Below are 20,114 nucleotides of genomic sequence, written 5' to 3'. Positions count from 1 at the left end.
TTTTTAGTCATTTTAATCTGTGTGACTTCTTTTGCTTTCTTCCTGACTTCACATCCTCCATATGTAACTCTATGATTCCCTCCACAGTTACAACATTTTTCTTGTACTTCTTCTTTACATTCTTCTAATTTGTGATCTTCTCCACATTTTGGACATCTCTGCTTTCCTTTGCAAACTGCTGCTATGTGTCCATATCTTTGACATTTAAAGCAACGAAGCGGTGGAGGGATATAAGGCCTGACCTGAAAACTGAGATAACCTATTTTGATGTTTAGTGGTAATTCTTTCTCTTCGAATTCCATGAGTATTGACAGACTCCCCATCTCTCCCGTTTATTGTTTTGGACAATCTCTTTAAGTTATTCACTTTTGCACCAACTACACTTTTCTTGATTTTATCAAGATCTTCATCTAGAGGGATCCCATATATCACTCCTCTAGTTTTTTTATTTTCTCCAATGATTCTTTTCTCCAACACATTCTTTTTACAAATATTCTCCACATTTAGAGTCTTGTTCTTTTGTTCTTCGTTTTTACAAACCACCAACAGATTCCCATCTCTCAACATTTTTACCATTTCAACATCTCCAATTTTCTTTTTTATTTCTCTTGACACCACAATGGGGCTAATGTTATCTTGTCCTTCCTCATTTTTAAGTTTTAATATTTTTTAAATTCCTCCCGCACAACTTTCCTCCTAACTATCCTTTCTTCCTCTGAGCTACTTTCTTCCAGTTCTCGTTTACTTCCTTGACTTTCACCAATTTCTTTTCTTTCATCTATTTTTTTCTCTCCCTCTTCCTCTCCCCACTGGCGTCCACCCATCAAAATCCATATCTTCCTCATCTCCTAACTCCATTACCAACCGAACCATTCACATACCAGTTTATGCTCAATCCGCCTTTTACAATTTCAATTTGTAATTTGTTTTTCCGCCTTCTTCCTCCAACCGTCTCTTCCGACCTCGACCAGTTCTACTTTCCAACTGCCCTCTGTCACCTGGTTCCTCCCTCTCACTTCCTGTCTCTCTCTTTTCTCTCCTCTCCTTCCTGACCCTCAGCCAACCATGGACCAGTCAAGTTCGAGTGATTGTATATCTTTTCTTTGTCTTTTTCTTACTGTTTTTCTGGGTGTTTAGTTTACTTGTTTAATTGTTTTTTCTTGTGTTTAGTTTTATCACGTTTTAAGGGGTTTTGTTCGTTTGTTTGGGGTGTGGCCGTCGGGCGTGCCTGGCTTGCTGGCGTCTGACGGCAGCAATGGTGGATGCTGGTTCTCCGTGCAGCGTGGAGGAAGTTTGTTTGGCGGTGGGTGAGATCATTGGGCACGGGAAGATAAAGTCGGCTGCACGTATGAATGGGGCAGTGGTGTTGTTTGTGGAGAAGGTGGAACATGCACAGCAGGTGGTGGAAAAGGGTGTTTCGGTGAATGGGTGTTTTTACAAGTTTCACCGCTCACGTTACCAGCCACTAAGATAATGCTGTCAAACGTACCTCCTTTCATCAGTGATGAATTTTTGATTAAAGAACTGTCGAGACACGGAAAGGTGGTGTCGCCGGTGAAAAAGTCCTTTCCGGGTGTAAATCACCGCTATTGAAACATGTTGTTTCTCACCGTAGACAGTTATTTATGATACTGAACAGAAAGGATGAGGAAATGAATTTGCGTTTCCACGTTAGAGTGGATGATTTTGACTATGTTTTGTTTGCCACATCAGGGCAGATGAAATGTTTTGGTTGTGGGCAGGAGGGCCACATCATAAAGATGTGCCCTGATAAGGCAGAACTGGCCAAGCCGGACTCGGAAAAGGCAGCCCGTTGCCGCTGAGCAGGGTAAAAAAACAAATAGTGAGGAGGATGTTGTGGAGGGAGACACTGCTAATGTTGCGGCGGGAGAACCCGCCGTAGCTGCTGCTGCTGCTGCTGCGCTGCTGCTGCTGCTGCTGCCGCTGCTGCTGCTGCTGGCGCGCTGCCGCTGCGGGGGAACCAGCGGTGGTAGAGGAGGATGTGACAGGAAACATTGTTAAAGAGGCGGTGGAGGATGGTGGTAATGGTGCGAGTATAGGAGAGGATGAGAGCACGGTGGTGTGTGGTGATGGGCTGAATGGTGGTGTGGGTGGAAGTGTAGGGAAGGAGAGTGATGGTGTGCAGAAAGAACAGGAGGATGTGAGGGGTGATGAGGAGCATCGAGTGTGTGGAGATCAGAGCGAGGGGGGAGAGGTTCAGGGGGAGAGACAGGTACAAAGAAAAGACAGTGTGGAGTCGTTTATAGTGGCTGGAGCGGAGGGAGAAACAGGTGAGGTGGAGGAGGAAATGGAGCTGGAAGCTTGTGTCCCGGTGAAACGGCGCAGCAAGAGGAAAAATGTGGTGGCTGCTGTGCAGGCCAGTAAGAAGGAAAGTAAGTCGGTTGTGGAGAAGAGGGATATATCGGACAGCAGTGATGAGAGAGTTATTTCTCAGATACCAGTGAAGCTTCTGTATCTCAGACGAGTAGAGAACCGAGATACCCGGTTGAAACATTTAGAACCTTTTTAAACAAACAAAAGGTCTCAGAGGGATAAAACTTGAGAGCTATTTCCCAAATTTAAGACTTTTCTATTTTTTCCGCAAGGCATCACATTAGACAAAGAGGACTCAGGTTTCACAGACACAGAAATTTTTAGGTTAAAGAAAATAATGTCTAAAGCCAGAAAACAAGCGGTCCTGCTAAAGAAGACCATGGACTCAGAAATGGATTTGTGCAAAGTGGCACCAAAGACTTTATATAAAAACTGTGTGAAATTTCTAAACAAGAGAACGCTTCGAAAGAGGGACGTCAGCGTGTGGGTGGAAAGACTGAAAGGACAACCAATCCACTGGAGGACAATGTACAAAACCGCCGATTAGAAAAAAGATTGGCGACCTCCAGTGGAGGATACTCCATGGCGCTATAGCCACCAACGGTTTTTATTGGTGGTTAGTCCTGGTTTTATAAACGAGTGTCCATTTTTTGTAGGTTGTCAGAGATGTTTTTTCATGTTTTTATAGATTGCACACTTTGATAGTTTTTTTAGTTTTTTATCGACTGTTTTTAGTCTTTTTAAATGATTTTTACCGATGCACTATTTATTAATGGAGTAACGTCATAGTAAAGCGACTAGTTTTAAGTCAAGGCTTTTAAATTATTTATTAGCCGAGGCAAAATTAGCTATATATAACCGAAGAGACAAGCAGGATGGACCTCAAGTTGATGTTGTGGCTCTGTGAAGGTAAACATCAAGGCGAGGCTGAAGTTGGAGTTTGCTTTCCACAGAGCCCCTGGGAATGCAGGGGGTTTTAGAGTTATGGGGATGTGACAAAGTGTTGTGCATCATTTCAGAAAATAATGACTAATTATACTGATGTTTTATTATAATGTATTTGTTTTGTAATGTATGACATAGGATTATTGTAAAACAACAAAAAAAGAAAATTGTTTTATTATTATTGTAAATAAATGTTTTGGTAAAATAAAAAAAATCTTCTTCTTATTCTTCTCTTCTTCTTGTTTAATGGCGGTTGGCAACAACTTTTAGGTGCATTACCGCCACCTTCTGGACTGGAGTATGGACCAGATGTACAGTTAGGGCCAGAAATATTTGGACAGTGACACAGGTTTTGTTATTTTAGCTGTGACAAAAATATGTTCAGAAATACAATTTATATATAGTATGGGCTGAAAGTGCACACTCCCGGCTGCAATATGAGAGTTTTCCACATCCAAATCGGAGAAAGGGTTTAGGAATCATAGCTCTGTAATGCAGAGCCTCCTCTTTTCAAGGGACCAAAGTAATTGGACAATGGACTCCAAAGGCTGCAAGTAACTCAAAAGGCCTTTCCCTCGTTAACCTGTAATCAAGTAAGTAGTTAAAAGGTCTGGGGTTGTTTCCAGGTGTGTGGTTTTGCATTGGAAGCTGTTGCTGTGCAGACAACATGCGGTCAAAGGAGCTCTCAATTGAGTGAAGCAGAACATCCTGAGGCTGAAAAAAGAAAAAATCCATCAGAGAGATAGCAGACATGCTTGGAGTAGCAAAATCAACAGTCTGGTACATTCTGAGGAAAAAGGAATTGACTGGTGAGCTTGAACTCAAAAAGGCCTGGGCGTCCACGGAAGACAACGGTGGTGATGGATCGCCGCATCTTTCTTTGGTGAAGAAGAACCCGTTCACACATCAACTCAGGTCCAGAACACTCTCAGGGAAGTAGGTTATCTGTCTCTAAGTCAACAGTAAAGAGAAGACTCCATGAAAGCAAATACAAAGGGTTCACATGTAGATGCAAACCATTCATCAATTCCAAAAATAGACAGGCCAGAGTTAAATTTGCCCAAAAACACCTCAAGAAGCCAGCCCAGTTCTGGAAAAGTAATTCTATGGACAGATGAGACAAAGATCAACCTGTACCAGAATGATGGGAAGAAATAGTTTGGAGAAGAAAGGGAACGGCACATGATCCAAGGCACACCACATCCTCTGTAAAACATGGTGGAGGCAACGTGATGGCATGGGCATGCATGCTTTCAATGGCACTGGGTCACTTGTGTTTATTGATGACATAACAGCAGACAAGAGTAGCCGGATGAATTCTGAAGTGTACCGGGATATACTGTCATCCCAGATTCAGCCAAATGCTGCAAAGTTGATCGGACGGCGCTTCACAGTACAGATGGATAATGACCCCAAGCATACAGCCAAAGCTACCCAGGAGTTCATGAGAGCAAAAAGGTGGAATATTCTGCAATGGCCAAGTCAATCACCAGATCTTAACCAATTGAGCATGCATTTTCACTTGCTCAAATCCAGACTTCAGACGGAAAGACCCACTAACAAGCAAGACCTGAAGGCTGCGGCTGTAAAAGGCCTGGCAAAGCATTAGAAGGAGGAAACCAGCGTTTGGTGATGTCCATGGGTTCAGACTTAAGGCAGTGATTGCCTCCAAAGGATTCGCAACAAATATTGAAAAAAACTTTTTGTTTGGGTTATGTTTATATGTCCAATTACTTTTGAGCTCCTAAAATGTGGAGTGTTTGTAAACAAATGTTACAATTCCTACATTTTCTATCAGATATTTTTGTTCAACCCTTTAAATTAAACGTTACAATCTGCACTTGAATTCTGTTGTAGAGGTTTCATTTCAATCCAATGCGGTGGCATGCAGAGCCCAATCACAAATATTGTGTTACTGTCCAAATATTTCTGGCCCTAACTGTTACTCTCTATAGCCTCTTCTCCATAATACCTGTGCTTTAAGAAATCTAAACACGTAGTAAAAAACCCATAATCAATTTCTGACCTAATAAGTCCAATATATATTATTTTTAAAGCTTTCCTACCAGTGCCCCAATCTTTGCCTCTTAAACATCTCATAATATTTAAAATCTTTTTTACTTTTCTCCACAATTTTTACTAACATGCATTTTCCATGTAAGTTTTTTATCAAACCATACTCCTAAATATTTAATCTGATCTATCCGTTCCACATCCTTATCATATAGTTTTTAATCTTACATCCGTATTTATTCTCCTAGTAGTAAAAGTTACAAATTTGGATTTTGAAATTGAAATTCTAAAGCCCATTCTAAAGCCCAAGCTTCTACACTATGTAACTCTTCTTGCACTTTATTATTTATAAACTTGATATTTTTCCCCCTCTTCCAAATAAGGCCATCATCTGCATATAAAGTCACTCCAAACTCGTTTGGATTTTACTAAAAATATCATTAATCATTATTGTAAATAACATGGGACTTATAACACTTCCCTGAGGAATACCATTTTCAGTTAAATGTTTTGAACTTACTTCATTATCTATTTTTACTCTTATACTTCTATCAGTTAAAATTTTTTTAATCCATTTATATATCTTACCTCTTAACCCTATTTGCCTAATTTTTTATCAGCAGTCCTTCCTTCCACAACATATCATATGCTTTCTCTCAATATCCAGGAACACTGCCATTAAAAACCTCTTTATTCACCTGTGCTCTCCTAATCTCATGTTCTAGATATACCATGGGATCTGCTGTACTTCTTCCTTTCCTGAACCCATATTGATATGACTTAATTTCCCTTTGATTCTAAGAAATAAATTAATCTATTATTCACCATCTTCTCCATTAACTTTCCAATACAAGATGTTAAAGCTATTGGCCTATAACTCTCAGTTAGTTGTGGATCTTACCTGGTTTACAAATAGGGAATGATAATTGATTCTTTCCACTTATCCAGCAGAACTCCTTCTTCCCATATTTTATTATATAATTCTAATAATATCACCTTACTCTTTCACTCAGATTTTTAGCATAATATATTAATCCGATCTTCCCCAGATGTTGAATTTTTTGTGTTCTTTAATGCTTTATTTAATTCTATCATTGAAAATTTCATATTTATAGTATCATTATCCTCTATATCCTCATGTATCCTTTCATTATAACTTTTTAGTGTCATTTCCCTTCCTTCTTTCTCTTTATTACTAAGATTTTCATTGCTATGTACTTTAGCTAAGACTTTTACTAACAATTCAGACTTATCTTTATCAATAATCATATTGTCATTACTTTAAGTATCGGAAAATCATGTTCTTTTGATTTTCCTGACATTTTCTTGATTGTGTCCCACACTCTGTCTAACGCAGTGGTTTTTCCTAACGATTCACAATACTTACTCCAATAACTCTTTTTTGCATTTCTTATCTTCCTTCTGACTTCTGCTTGTTTTCTCTTATAGTTTATTAAGTTTTGGAAACAAATAGCTTTAAGTGTTTTAAAAGCCTTATTCCTTAATTTAACCGCCATTGAACATTCTGGATTCCACCAAAGAACTATCTTCTTCTTCTTAAACCCTTTACTTTTTGTGGTATTACTTTTTTTGCCATATCAAAAATACTCTTACTGACTTCTAGATTTAAATCATTTATTGGTTTATTTATATCTATACTTATCAACCTATCTTCACTCATAACTTTATATTTTTCCAATTGTGTCCTCAAACCTCCATCTCCCTCACTATTTACCTGTCCTTCTACCATGTCTATTTCAACCTCAATAAATATTGGATAATGATCACTTCCTATTGTACTATTTTTATATATTTTCCAACTACAACAAATCTGCCACACATGGGATACCAGAGTAATATCAATAGCAGATTCCTTACCATTTATCACATCCAACCGAGTTTCTTCCCCATTATTTAACACTACCAATTCTTTTTCTTCAATAATTACTTCTAAAATCCCCCCATTATAATCATCTTTCTCACCCCATAAAGTGCTATGTGCATTAAAGTCCCCACACCAAATTAACTTTTCTCCCCAATGCCGAGAAATGTTTTCTATTTTTAATTTATCTATTTTCTTACAGGGTTATAATATTTTTTTATTATTAAAGTTTTTATTATTTTTCAGAACACAAATACAAATATTCAACCCTTCCCGATCCCACCTCATAACCCCACATTGAGAACTTAAAGGCAAACAAAACAAAAAAAAAAAGACAAAAAACAAAAAAAAGGCATCCAGGTCTGCACACATCAAATCAATAAAATTTTCACGGAAAATTGACATAAGGCATCCTCGGTATGAGCATAGTCAACCTACCAACCAAAGGTTTATAAGAAGTAATATTTTCACAACAGCAGATTCTCAAAGGGGTTTACTTGACCCGACATTGCAAGAAAGAAAGTTGTTCCAGGATTTCTTAAAGTTTTCTAAATCATCATTCAGCTTAGCCAGCATTCGTTCATATGACACTATTTCAAGCATCAATCCCAACCAACCTTTGATATTTGGGGCAGTCAGTGATTTCCATTGTCTGAGGACAATTCTGGCAGCCGTCACAGTCCCCACCTGTACCACCATGTTTTGATGCTTTGAAGTGTTAGGTATCACTGTTTGATCCCAGTAAGCATAATCTTGGTGACATGGGTATTGGGGTTATAATAATTTATCATTTTTATACTTCCATGCTTTGTCCACACTTTAACCCATTAATCTCCAGTTCCGTGTTTAATTGTAATTTGATAAATTTGATTGTTTCTTTTATAAATATGGCACATCCTCCTCCATTTCCATTTCCTCTATCTCTGCGTACAATTGAATATCCATTAATGTTAAACTGTAACGTTGGTTTCAACCAAGTTTCTTGGATACATATAATATCTGGTTTCTCATTCAATCTATTAATAAAACCTTTAAACTCCTGACCATTAACTATTAGACTTCTAGCATTCCATTGCAATATTAGAATTATATAACTATTTGATTTGCCTCACTTTCTCCTGACCCTCTCCTTGTCTGACTCATCTTGAATTCTCTCCCATAACGGATCTTTAACACTAAAGAATCTTGCTGCTGCTTTTACTATAATTTTTATTTTTTCAGTCTTAGTTCTCGCCTGTTCGGAACAGTTTATAATATAAGCCAGGAACGGGATCAGTTTTTCTAGCGTGATAATGTTTGATTTTTATCTGCTGCTTCTTCTTCTTTTCTACTTTTGCTCTCTGACTAATCCCTGTACTTTTCACCTCCTTTACTGCTTCCGCATAAGACATTCTCTTCTCTGTTTCAGTTTTTGAATTTCCGCCGCTTCTTTCTTCACCAAACATCCTGCATATGCTGCGGTATGATCCCCTCCACAGTTACAACATTTTATCGGATTCTCTCCACACTCCCCAGAAGCGTGTTCCCCTCCACACCTACCACATCTTTGCTTTCCATTGCATACATTTGCTGTATGGCCATATCTCCGACATTTGTAACATCTCATAGGTGGTGGGATATAATTTCTTACATTGAAGCTCAAGTATCCAATCATTACCTTATCCGTTTTACTTTATCCAGTTTTACTTTATCCTTGAATTCTAATAGCACAGAAGTGCTCCATTCTCTCCCCATTTCTAAAGGCCTGCAGTCGTTTGATACCTAAAACCTCCATTTATTACTTTCTTTAACTCGTCCAAGTTTTCTCCTAAAGGAATCCCTGAAATCACCCCTTTCGCTCCTCTTTCCTCTCCTATTACTTTCCTCTCCTATTACTTCTCTTTTGCAGATTTGTTTGTATTTTTAGTGCTTTATTCTTTTGTTCAGCATTCCTACAGATAATCAGAAGGCTTCCATCTCTTAAAACTTTAGCTAATTCCACATCTCCATAATTTTTTTTTAATCCATTTGATAGTGTGATTGGGCTCACCCCAATCAAGTCCTGTCCAGTTCTGAACTTCAAAATCACTTTAAAGTCTCCATCATTATTTTCTTTCTTGTCTCAATGTTTTCCTCTTCATCCTCCATCATCCTTTTGCCTGTATTCATCCCTTTTTTACCCTTATCCTTCCCTCCTCCCCCTTTCTTACTTTCTACAGAGACCAACCTATTTCCATACTATCTTCATCTGAACACCCTCCACTACTACCAGCCATCTAGATCCACTCACAGCCCAGATTATGCCAAGAACCTCTCCTCCACTTCCAGCTTCCGTGACCAACCACCTTCGTCAGAGTTGCTGCATGCAGGTGCTTCCAATCAGCTTCAGGTGGCACCAGTCAAGTTCTCTACCTCACTTCCTCTTACAAATATGAGCCCTTCAAAATAAAATATGGTGAAGATTACTTTTTTAAAGAACCTGTAAGTACAGTTTTCAGTTAACAGTTATTAATAACAATTTTAACATATTTAAGCAAACATGCTTGACACTTTCTAAATTATCACTCCTATGACTTAACTCATTACAAACACCTTGAGTTTTGTACTGGGTTACACCAAACCTCTGTGACATCAGAGCCAATAAAAGTCCAACAGGTTCGGTCGGTTTGTGGGTCCAGGAGCAACACGGCACCAGAACCGGTTCTGGTGCCGTGCCCCAGTTCCAGAAGAAGATCCAGTAAAACCCCAACATCCCATAATGAATTCAGAATAATAACATGATGCAGGAGCAGCAGTGATAGTTTGTGGATCATTTTAAGCAATAAAAGAAGAAACCAAAAGAAAAGGCGTTTGATAAAAGGAGCAGCTGCTCTATGATTCATCATAGTTAACATTTTAACTGATAAACATAAACACATAATTTCCACATATCTTAGGTCACCGCGCGTTCTGATTGGCTCCTGTCATATTCACCAGGCTGCGTTCAGTCAGGGAAATCCCACAAGACGATGTTGACACCATGCACTGCAGGACGTTGTAAGATGGTGGCAAAGGGAAAATTGGGGCATAAAAAGGCTTTAGCAGAAACACCGACATGCAGAAGTTTGATTTGATGCCCCCCCCCCCCCCTCATAAACTCCCCCAAACCGCCGGGCCGCAGAGAGATTACCAAGTCTTGACCGGTCCATGGTGATAAAGGTTGGCCACTCCTGCTTTAGACTATTTCAAACATTCAAACGTCTAAATGTTGAGCTCATCAGCTGTGCTGCAGCTTTTGGTTTTTACAAAATATTCACTTTTTATCAGTTTTTATGCTTCATTGAAATGAATTGAAAACTCTGAACTGTTTCCTTTGAAAAATCCAATCAGCCAGTAATATATATGAAACTTTGAACATTTCTTCAGTGGATTTAGTGGGTTTGTAAAGATGGTTACAAAGTCGGCCTTCTATCACTGAAGAACGTCTCCAGGATTAGAGGACTAATGTCTCAGCCAGATCTAGAGAAACTCATCCATGTGTTTATCTTTAGTCGCATTGATTATTGTAACAGCGTCTTCACAGGCCTGTCCACAAATCAATCCTCCAGCTGCAGCTGATCCAGAAGCTGCTGCTCCTGTTCTCACTAAAACCAGGAAGATAGAGACATAACAGCAGTTTTAAAGTCCCTCACTGGCTCCCTGTAGCTCAAAGAATAGATTTTTTAAAATCCTGTTGTTAGTTTATAAAATCAATGAACGGTTTAGCACCACAATACATCAAAGATCTGCTGTTGTTGTATCAACCTTCCAGACTCTCAGGTTCTGGTTCTGGTTCTGATCTTGTAACCCGGTTAGGGTTGGGTTAATCCCAACCCGGTTACACTCTGCATCCATAACCAGAACCTTCAGTTGTTCTGAGAACATGAATCAGAACCGCAGAGAATCTCAACCGGGTCAAACTGAGGATCAGATGACATCACTGTTATTGTATTTAAATTGGGTTTATGTGAATGAGCTGAATGAACTAGAACTGCTTCTTTCTCTCCAATCAGACTTGGTGGCTGTAAACTCTCTGATGCTGAGTTGACGTTGTGGCTTCAGCTCTGAATCCAACCAACATCTGACTGAACTGGAAATAAGACAAGAACTGGAAACGTCTGCAATGGAGCGTCTGTGTGAAGGCCTGAAGTTCAGCCGGTAATCTGGAGATTCTGAGGTTTTGTTTTCTCTGTTAATCCAAGAAATCATTCAGTCATTGGTTTAATTTTGTTCTAATGTAGTTTGTATGAATTAGACAACATTCTGCTTTTACAGTGTAGTTTCTGAAATATTTTTATCCTGAAGGTGAATTATTTCTTGTTTCAGATTATTGATATTGAATCATCAGTTCATAATGTTTTAACTGATGAGCAAAAACAAGGAAATAATGTAAATGAATGAGTTTAGTTTTTAGTTTGGAGCAGATTTAGACGCTCAGACTGATTTATTTCTATTTCTGACTCACATCTTTACATCCAGAGTGAAATGGATGATCTCTGGAGTTTTATAACAAGACAAAGTTTCTGCAACGGCTTCATGTGAACAAATGATGATGAACGTCTGCAACATGTGTGATCATGCAAACAGGCTTCGTTTATCTCCAGTGGTTTTTATTTCCCAGTAGATCCACAGGAAGATCTTTATGAAACATCAACAGGGTCAAAGGTCAACCCTGTGACATCCATCAAGGACTGAGGCCTCAGAGGCGAAGGCTCTATAATAGACTGTTATAGAGAGTCAGTCTATAACAGACTGACTCTCTATATCTCAATGAGATATAGAGAGTCAGTCTATAACAGACTGACTCTCTATAACAGTCAGTCTGTTTTGGAATTAAATATGAAAATGAAAAATAGCTTGTGGAGGAAATTCTTGATGAATGAGAGGAAACTGTTTCAGTAAGTTGGAGGAAAGTCAGTTTTTTGTCCAAAGTCTTGATTTGCAGGCAAACATCTAAAGATCCTGAGAGTCGGAGAAGCTGAGCCTCAATATGAGTTCAGGAAAAACTCAGCAGTTTTTCTTCTGCTGACTTTGGCTGCATCTGGTTTCACTGCTGCATTAAAGGAAATTAAAACCGACATCAACCTGAATGAGAAATCACACATATGCATCAGCTTCAACCTGCTTTTATATTAAATATATTTACAGCCATTTTTAAAACTTCAGTTTAATATTTCTAGTCAGTTTTTGGAGCCGTTCTAGAAGATCCACAGAACCACTGAAACGTTACAACACGTCTTAATAACACGCTAGTTTTATCTCTATAAACCAGTTTCACTGGATCAAATATTAAACATCAGTTCATCATGTTTCACTTTACATTCAGTGAAATTAGTTTTCTACATTTTATTATTAATTTGTTGATATTTCAGTTTCAACCTGCATCCTGCTGGTTCAGCTCACATCTTTTATTCTTTATCCAGGTTGAAGAAATGCAGTTTGTCAGAGATCAGCTGTTCTTCTCTGGCCTCAGCTCTGCAGTCCAACCAACATCTGACTGAAGTGGAAATAAATGAGATCAACATGGAGGAAACCGTTTCAGACTCTGGGATGAAGCGTCTGTGTGAGATCCTGCAGAGTTCAGTCACTAAAGTCAAGACTTTAAGGTTTGTTTTCTCTGTCAAAATGATTCATTGATAACAATTATTTTCATTCATCATTTATTTGCCTAACAAACATCCTGATGTCAAAAAGGCAGAATATTTTTTGTCAAACATTTTTCCATTAAAATAAATTATTTTCATATTTCAGGCTGTCAGAATATTGAACTTTAGTTGAAATGTTTTGCTGCTGAAGCAAATGGAGGTAAAAAAATGAATGAAAGGTGGAGACGCTCCAGTTTGGTGTGGGACAGATTCAGATGAAACACTTTAATATTTCCTTCAATATCAATATGATCAATATTGGTACCGATGTGATCAATACTGGGATGGATCCGCCCACCTCTAGTGAGAAGCAGAAACGTGACAAAGAGAGATTAATGCTGTCTAACACTGAAGACATGAAGGAAATTTACTGAGAATAACGGAGCAAACCGACGGTAAAAGGCTTCCTGATGCTAAGCTAAGCTAGCTTAGCGCGATTAGAGCTGTTAGCATGCTCCATTGAGGTAGCAGCTAATGCTACATCCAGTGACAGCATTACTGCATGGTGAAGTGTTTGTTGTCTCCATACCAGAGGAAAGTGACTTCTGTGAATAAGTTAGCAGGGAGCTAAAAGCTGCTAATGTTTAGAGCGGCTGGAAGAGCAGACGGTGGCCAGCTTCACACTGAGGATGATGATGGTGATTCTTCCTCATCATTGATCAGGGAACCAAAGCCAACCTGATTGGATGCAGGGAAACCACAGCCTGGTTTTCATCGGGCTGCTGCTGCTCATGTTTACAAGATGATTCATTAATGAACCGGAAATCTTTCATTCATCTCCAAAACTCGGATTATTCATTATTCTGGTCCATTCAGACCTTCGATCAAAACCGAGGGCCGACATGAGGCTGTGCTGCTCTACATATAACACTGTAAAAAGGAGTTTAGATTAAAAAGGTTTTATTTTACATTAACATGTTATTTTTAAATGTTCCTCAATGATCAATACAGTTTGACTGATGTTAGCCTTTGCTGACCCAAAATGCCAACCAGTTTGTTTCATTTATGGATTTGAATTATTTATTGTTAATGTGTCACTTAGATTAAAGTTTAATTCAGGTCAATTTCACCAGGATTTTTATTTCTTTCTTCCTTTGATTTCAAGGTTTTTGGACCAAACACTGTGTCCTTCCTTCACCATTGGTCCCAGTTCAATCCAGTTCAATCCCAGTACATTCCCAGTTCAATCCCAGTTCCATCCCAGTTCCATCCCAGTTTCATCCCAGTTTCATCCCAGTTTCATCCCAGTTTCATCCCAGTTCAATCCCAGTTCCATCCCAGTTCCATCCCAGTTTCATCCCAGTTTCATCCCAGTTCAATCCAGTTCAATCCCAGTTCATCCCAGTTTCATCCCAGTTTCATCCCAGTTTTCCCCCAGTTCCATCCCAGTTTCATCCCAGTTCAATCCCAGTTCAATCCCAGTTCCATCCCAGTTTCATCCCCAGTTTCATCCCAGTTCAATCCCAGTTCAATCCCAGTTCAATCCCAGTTCAATCCCAGTTCAATCCCAGTTTCATCCCAGTTTCTTCCCAGTTCCATCCAGTTTCATCCCAGTTCAATCCCAGTTCAATCCCAGTTCCATCCCAGTTCCATCCCAGTTTCATCCCAGTTTCGTCCCAGTTTCATCCCAGTTCAATCCCAGTTCAATCCCAGTTCCATCCCAGTTCCATCCCAGTTTCATCCCAGTTTCATCCCAGTTTCATCCCAGTTTCATCCCAGTTCAATCCCAGTTCAATCCCAGTTTCATCCCAGTTCAATCCCAGTTCAATCCCAGTTCAATCCCAGTTTCATCCAGTTTCGTCCCAGTTTCATCCCAGTTCAATCCCAGTTCAATCCCAGTTTCATCCCAGTTTCGTCCAGTTTCATTTCATCAATCCCAGTTCAATCCCAGTTTCATCCCAGTTTCGTCCCAGTTTCATCCCAGTTCAATCCCAGTTCAATCCCAGTTCCATCCCAGTTCCATCCCAGTTTCATCCCAGTTTCATCCCAGTTCCATCCCAGTTTCATCCCAGTTCATTCCCAGTTCCATCCCAGTTTCATCCCAGTTCAATCCCAGTTCAATCCAGTTTCATCCCAGTTTCTTCCCAGTTCCATCCCAGTTTCATCCCAGTTCAATCCCAGTTCAATCCCAGTTCCATCCCAGTTCCATCCCAGTTTCATCCCAGTTTCGTCCCAGTTCCATCCCAGTTTTCAATCCCAGTTCAATCCCAGTTCCATCCCAGTTCAATCCCAGTACATTCCCAGTTCAATCCCAGTACATCCCAGTACATTCCCAGTTCAATCCCACTTCAATCCCAGTTCAATCCCAGTTCCATCCCAGTTGCTCCCATTAAGATCACATTTAATAGGAAGCTGAACTTTATGTGCACCAGTTTTCAGGAAGAAACTTTCCAGACTGAAATTCTCCATCTGTGGAAAACAGACTTTATATTTTGTGCTGATTGATGTTCAGCCAGTCCTGCTATCATGGATCAATACCAATATTGATCGATTCATTGAAGTCATTCAGATCAAACTGTTTCTGTAAATCAGAATCTGACCTCTGACCTCCAGCTGCACATCGAAGGCATTCCCATCTAACTTTCCTCAGGCTCTGATGTCACTTTGGTTCTGAAAGTCCATTTTAATTCCCGACCAGAACCACTGAAATATTCTAACAACACGTCATAATAACATGTTCTGGTTCTGCTGGTTTGGACTCTATAAACCAGTTTTACTGGATCAAATATTAAACATCAGTTCATCATGTTTCACTTTTACATTCAGTGAAATTAATTTTCTACATTTTATTATTAATTTGTTGATATTTCAGTTTTAACCTGCATCCTGTTGGTTCAGCTCACATCTTTTATTCTTTATCCAGGTTGAAGGACTGCAGGTTGTCAGAGATCAGCTGTTCTTCTCTGGCCTCAGCTCTGACCTTTAACCCCTCCCATCTGACTGAACTGGAGCTGAACTGGAACAACCTGATAGGATCTGGAGTGAAGGAGTTCTGTGGTTTCCTCCAGAACCCAGAATGTAAACTACAGCGATTACAGTAAGTCTCCATGTTTTAGTTTATTGCTGATGTTTGTGATGTGAATAAACATCAGTATTGAGATGAATCCTGATGTTTTAGAGCTGCTCTCATGTTAAAGTGGAAACAGGAAAACAAAGACATGAAGCTGCCACCTGCAGCCTCATCCTCAAATTCCCTGATTCATTTTCATCAGACATGAGAAAAACTGTTTCTAACTCTGGTTTCCCCCAGTGCATTATCAGCCTGGCGGGCCACCAGGTTTTTCCCAGTGCATTATCAGCCTGGTGGGCCACCAAGTTTTTCCCAGTGCATTATCAGCCTGGCGGGCCACCTGGTTTCCCCCAGTGCATTATCAGCCTGCGGGCCACCAGGCTTTCCTTCTGATTAAATTATTAAGGCTGCATTGATTACAGTTTCCTGTTCCGTTACCAGATTATTTTTTGACTGGCCTTCCTTTTGTGGTTGATATTTCTTGTCTGAAACGTCCCAAAGTGTGTGAAGAAGCTGCTAAGTTGCTAACAGTGGCACTATTGCTAGCTGCAGATGTTCAGACACGGAGCTGGAAGACGGCGCCTTCCTTCGGTCTCTGCAGGCCGAACATCAGTCGGGTTCAGGGAAGCAAAAGCACCCAGATCAATCCTGGTAAAGTCCCTGATCCTGAGCCGGACCGCAGTCGGGATGAACAGCTTCCTGAGTTCAGTGGATCCCTCCAGACTGGGGAGGATGGACAACAGATAAAACCTGGAGAGGTTTCACTCTCCAGGCCGACTCACATGGTGGCCTAAAGCATAAAATGTGTTGGCTTTAATTCAGGCTTGGACAGTAAAGTTCATGGGTTGGATGAGACGGATCCGACCAGCGTAGATTTGTCCTCTGGATGCGACCAGGAGGAAGTTGTGAGGCGCAGGTGAAGCGTCATCATTCCAGTGAAGTCCTTTCATTTCAGAAGTTATTTGCTCCAGTCAGTGATTTTGTATTTAGTCGTTTTGTCACAGTGAGACACAGTTAGATGCGTTCATCTTCATTTATGCTGGGATCTGCATTTGCAGCTCAATCAGTTGGTTATTAACTGAACTGCATAAAAATTGCAGCTAAATATCAATTTGAATTTGAAATTTCTGAACATTTTTAACTTTTGAATCTCTGAAAGTTCCAGATTTTTTCTATAAAAGGTCAACAGTTTATGTGTTGCCAAACTGCTGTTGTCCGTCTGGTTCTCCTCCAGGGAGAACCTCAGCCTCTCGGGCCGACCAGGTCCGGTCTGGTTCTGCTGGGTTTGATCTTTGTTGATCCTGATTCCCAGCTTGTGATCAGGAAGACGAGTTTCTCAGAGCTACAGATGATCATATTTAGCATGAAATACGAATCCAGTACCGAACGTCTCTGGCTTATTGTTGGTAAAGAAGCTTATTAGAGCGTTTTAACAACTGACTGGCACACTACTGCCACCAAGTGGTGGAAACTGAGCGCCTGCATTCTGATGCTGCATCATGATTTCTGTAAACTTTATCACAGGTAAAAACCTGGGGGTTTCCTGCAGCCCTCTAGGTGGCGCTGGTGGCCCAACTGTGGTTAAGAATGGCTGTTCTAACTGGTTCTGTTGTTCTAACTGGTTCTGTTGCTCTAACTGGTTCTGTTGCTCTAACTGGTTCTGTTGTTCTAACTGGTTCTGTTGTTCTAACTGGTTCTGTTGTTCTAACTGGTTCTGATGTTCTAACTGGTTCTGTTGATCTAACTGGTTCTGATTTTCTAACTGGTTCTGTTGTTCTAACTGGTTCTGTTGTTCTAACTGGTTCTGTTGCTCTAACTGGTTCTGTTGTTCTAACTGGTTCTGCTGTTCTAACTGGTTCTGTTGCTTTAACTGGTTCTGTTGCTCTAACTGGTTCTGTTGTTCTAACTGGTTCTGTTGCTCTAACTGGTTCTGATGTTCTAACTGGTTCTGATGTTCTAACTGGTTCTGATGTTCTAACTGGTTCTGTTGTTCTAACTGGTTCTGTTGCTCTAACTGGTTCTGATGTTCTAACTGGTTCTGTTGTTCTAACTGGTTCTGTTGCTCTAACTGGTTCTGTTGTTCTAACTGGTTCTGTTGCTCTAACTGGTTCTGTTGCTCTAACTGGTTCTGATGTTCTAACTGGTTCTGTTCTAACTGGTTCTGTTGTTCTAACTGGTTCTGTTGTTCTAACTGGTTCTGTTGCTCTAACTGGTTCTGTTCTAACTGGTTCTGTTGCTCTAACTGGTTCTGTTGTTCTAACTGGTTCTGTGTTCTAACTGGTTCTGATGTTCTAACTGGTTCTGTTGTTCTAACTGGTTCTGTTGTTCTAACTGGTTCTGTTGTTCTAACTGGTTCTGTTGCTCTAACTGGTTCTGTTGTTCTAACTGGTTCTGTTGCTCTAACTGGTTCTGTTGCTCTAACTGGTTCTGATGTTCTAACTGGTTTGTTGTTCTAACTGGTTCTGATGTTCTAACTGGTTCTGATGTTCTAACTGGTTCTGATGTTCTAACTGGTTCTGTTGCTTTAACTGGTTCTGTTGTTCTAACTGGTTCTTGCTCTAACTGGTTCTGATGTTCTAAATGGTTCTGATGTTCTAACTGGTTCTGATGTTCTAACTGGTTCTGTTGTTCTAACTGGTTCTGTTGTTCTAACTGGTTCTGTTGCTTTAACTGGTTCTGTTGTTCTAACTGGTTCTGATTTTCTAACTGGTTCTGTTGTTCTAACTGGTTCTGTTGTTCTAACTGGTTCTGTTGTTCTAACTGGTTCTGTTGCTCTAACTGGTTCTGTTGTTCTAACTGGTTCTGTTGCTCTAACTGGTTCTGTTGTTCTAACTGGTTCTGTTGTTCTAACTGGTTCTGATGTTCTAACTGGTTCTGATGTTCTAACTGGTTCTGTTGCTCTAACTGGTTCTGTTGTTCTAACTGGTTCTGATTTTCTAACTGGTTCTGTTGCTTTAACTGGTTCTGTTGCTCTAACTGGTTCTGTTGCTCTAACTGGTTCTGTTGCTCTAACTGGTTCTGTTGCTCTAACTGGTTCTGTTGCTCTAACTGGTTCTGTTGCTCTAATTGGTTCTGTTGCTCTAACTGGTTCTGTTGCTCTAACTGGTTCTGTTGCTCTAACTGGTTCTGATGTTCTAACTGGTTCTGTTGCTCTAACTGGTTCTGTTCTAACTGGTTCTGTTGTTCTAACTGGTTCTGTTGCTCTAACTGGTTCTGTTGCTTTAACTGGTTCTGTTGCTCTAACTGGTTCTGTTGTTCTAACTGGTTCTGTTGCTCTAACTGGTTCTGTTCTAACTGGTTCTGTTGTTCTAACTGGTTCTGATGTTCTAACTGGTTCTGTTGCTCTAACTGGTTCTGTTCTAACTGGTTCTGTTGTTCTAACTGGTTCTGTTGCTCTAACTGGTTCTGTTGCTCTAACTGGTTCTGTTGTTCTAACTGGTTCTGTTGTTCTAACTGGTTCTGTTGCTCTAACTGGTTCTGTTGTTCTAACTGGTTCTGTTGTTCTAACTGGTTCTGTTGCTCTAACTGGTTCTGTTGTTCTAACTGGTTCTGATGTTCTAACTGGTTCTGATGTTCTAACTGGTTCTGTTGTTCTAACTGGTTCTGATTTTCTAACTGGTTCTGTTGCTTTAACTGGTTCTGTTGCTCTAACTGGTTCTGTTGTTCTAACTGGTTCTGTTGTTCTAACTGGTTCTGTTGCTCTAACTGGTTCTGATGTTCTAACTGGTTCTGTTGCTCTAACTGGTTCTGTTCTAACTGGTTCTGTTGTTCTAACTGGTTCTGTTGCTCTAACTGGTTCTGTTGCTTTAACTGGTTCTGTTGCTCTAACTGGTTCTGTTGTTCTAACTGGTTCTGTTGCTCTAACTGGTTCTGTTGTTCTAACTGGTTCTGTTCTAACTGGTTCTGTTGTTCTAACTGGTTCTGTTGCTCTAACTGGTTCTGTTGCTCTAACTGGTTCTGTTGTTCTAACTGGTTCTGTTGCTCTAACTGGTTCTGTTGTTCTAACTGGTTCTGATGTTCTAACTGGTTCTGTTGTTCTAACTGGTTCTGTTGCTCTAACTGGTTCTGTTGTTCTAACTGGTTCTGTTGTTCTAACTGGTTCTGTTGCTCTAACTGGTTCTGTTGCTCTAACTGGTTCTGATGTTCTAACTGGTTCTGTTGTTCTAACTGGTTCTGTTGTTCTAACTGGTTCTGTTGTTCTAACTGGTTCTGTTGCTTTAACTGGTTCTGTTGTTCTAACTGGTTCTGTTGTTCTAACTGGTTCTGATTTTCTAACTGGTTCTGTTGC

General features: G+C 40.0%; 1 protein-coding gene and 1 pseudogene across 1 annotated transcript in view; both read left to right on the top strand.

Moving 5' to 3' along the window:
- Nucleotides 1–12,684, top strand: part of LOC129355228 (NLR family CARD domain-containing protein 3-like) — a 45,432-nt pseudogene extending 32,748 nt beyond the window's left edge.
- Nucleotides 12,685–12,694: 10 nt separating this feature from the next.
- LOC129355235 (ribonuclease inhibitor-like) overlaps nucleotides 12,695–20,114 on the top strand; it is a 50,572-nt gene continuing 43,152 nt past the window's right edge. The window contains exon 1 of the mRNA XM_055024766.1: nucleotides 12,695–12,777. Within this exon, the coding sequence (XP_054880741.1) occupies nucleotides 12,695–12,777 (83 nt within the window). The remainder of the gene's footprint in view (nucleotides 12,778–20,114) is intronic.

The sequence above is a fragment of the Poeciliopsis prolifica genome, unplaced genomic scaffold (assembly GCF_027474105.1).
Source record: "Poeciliopsis prolifica strain line A6 unplaced genomic scaffold, Auburn_PproV2 SCAFFOLD127, whole genome shotgun sequence".
NCBI classification, from domain to species: Eukaryota; Metazoa; Chordata; class Actinopteri; order Cyprinodontiformes; family Poeciliidae; genus Poeciliopsis; species Poeciliopsis prolifica.
Note: the sequence above shows the minus strand (reverse complement) of the source record. Positions and strands in the feature narration are given on the sequence as shown.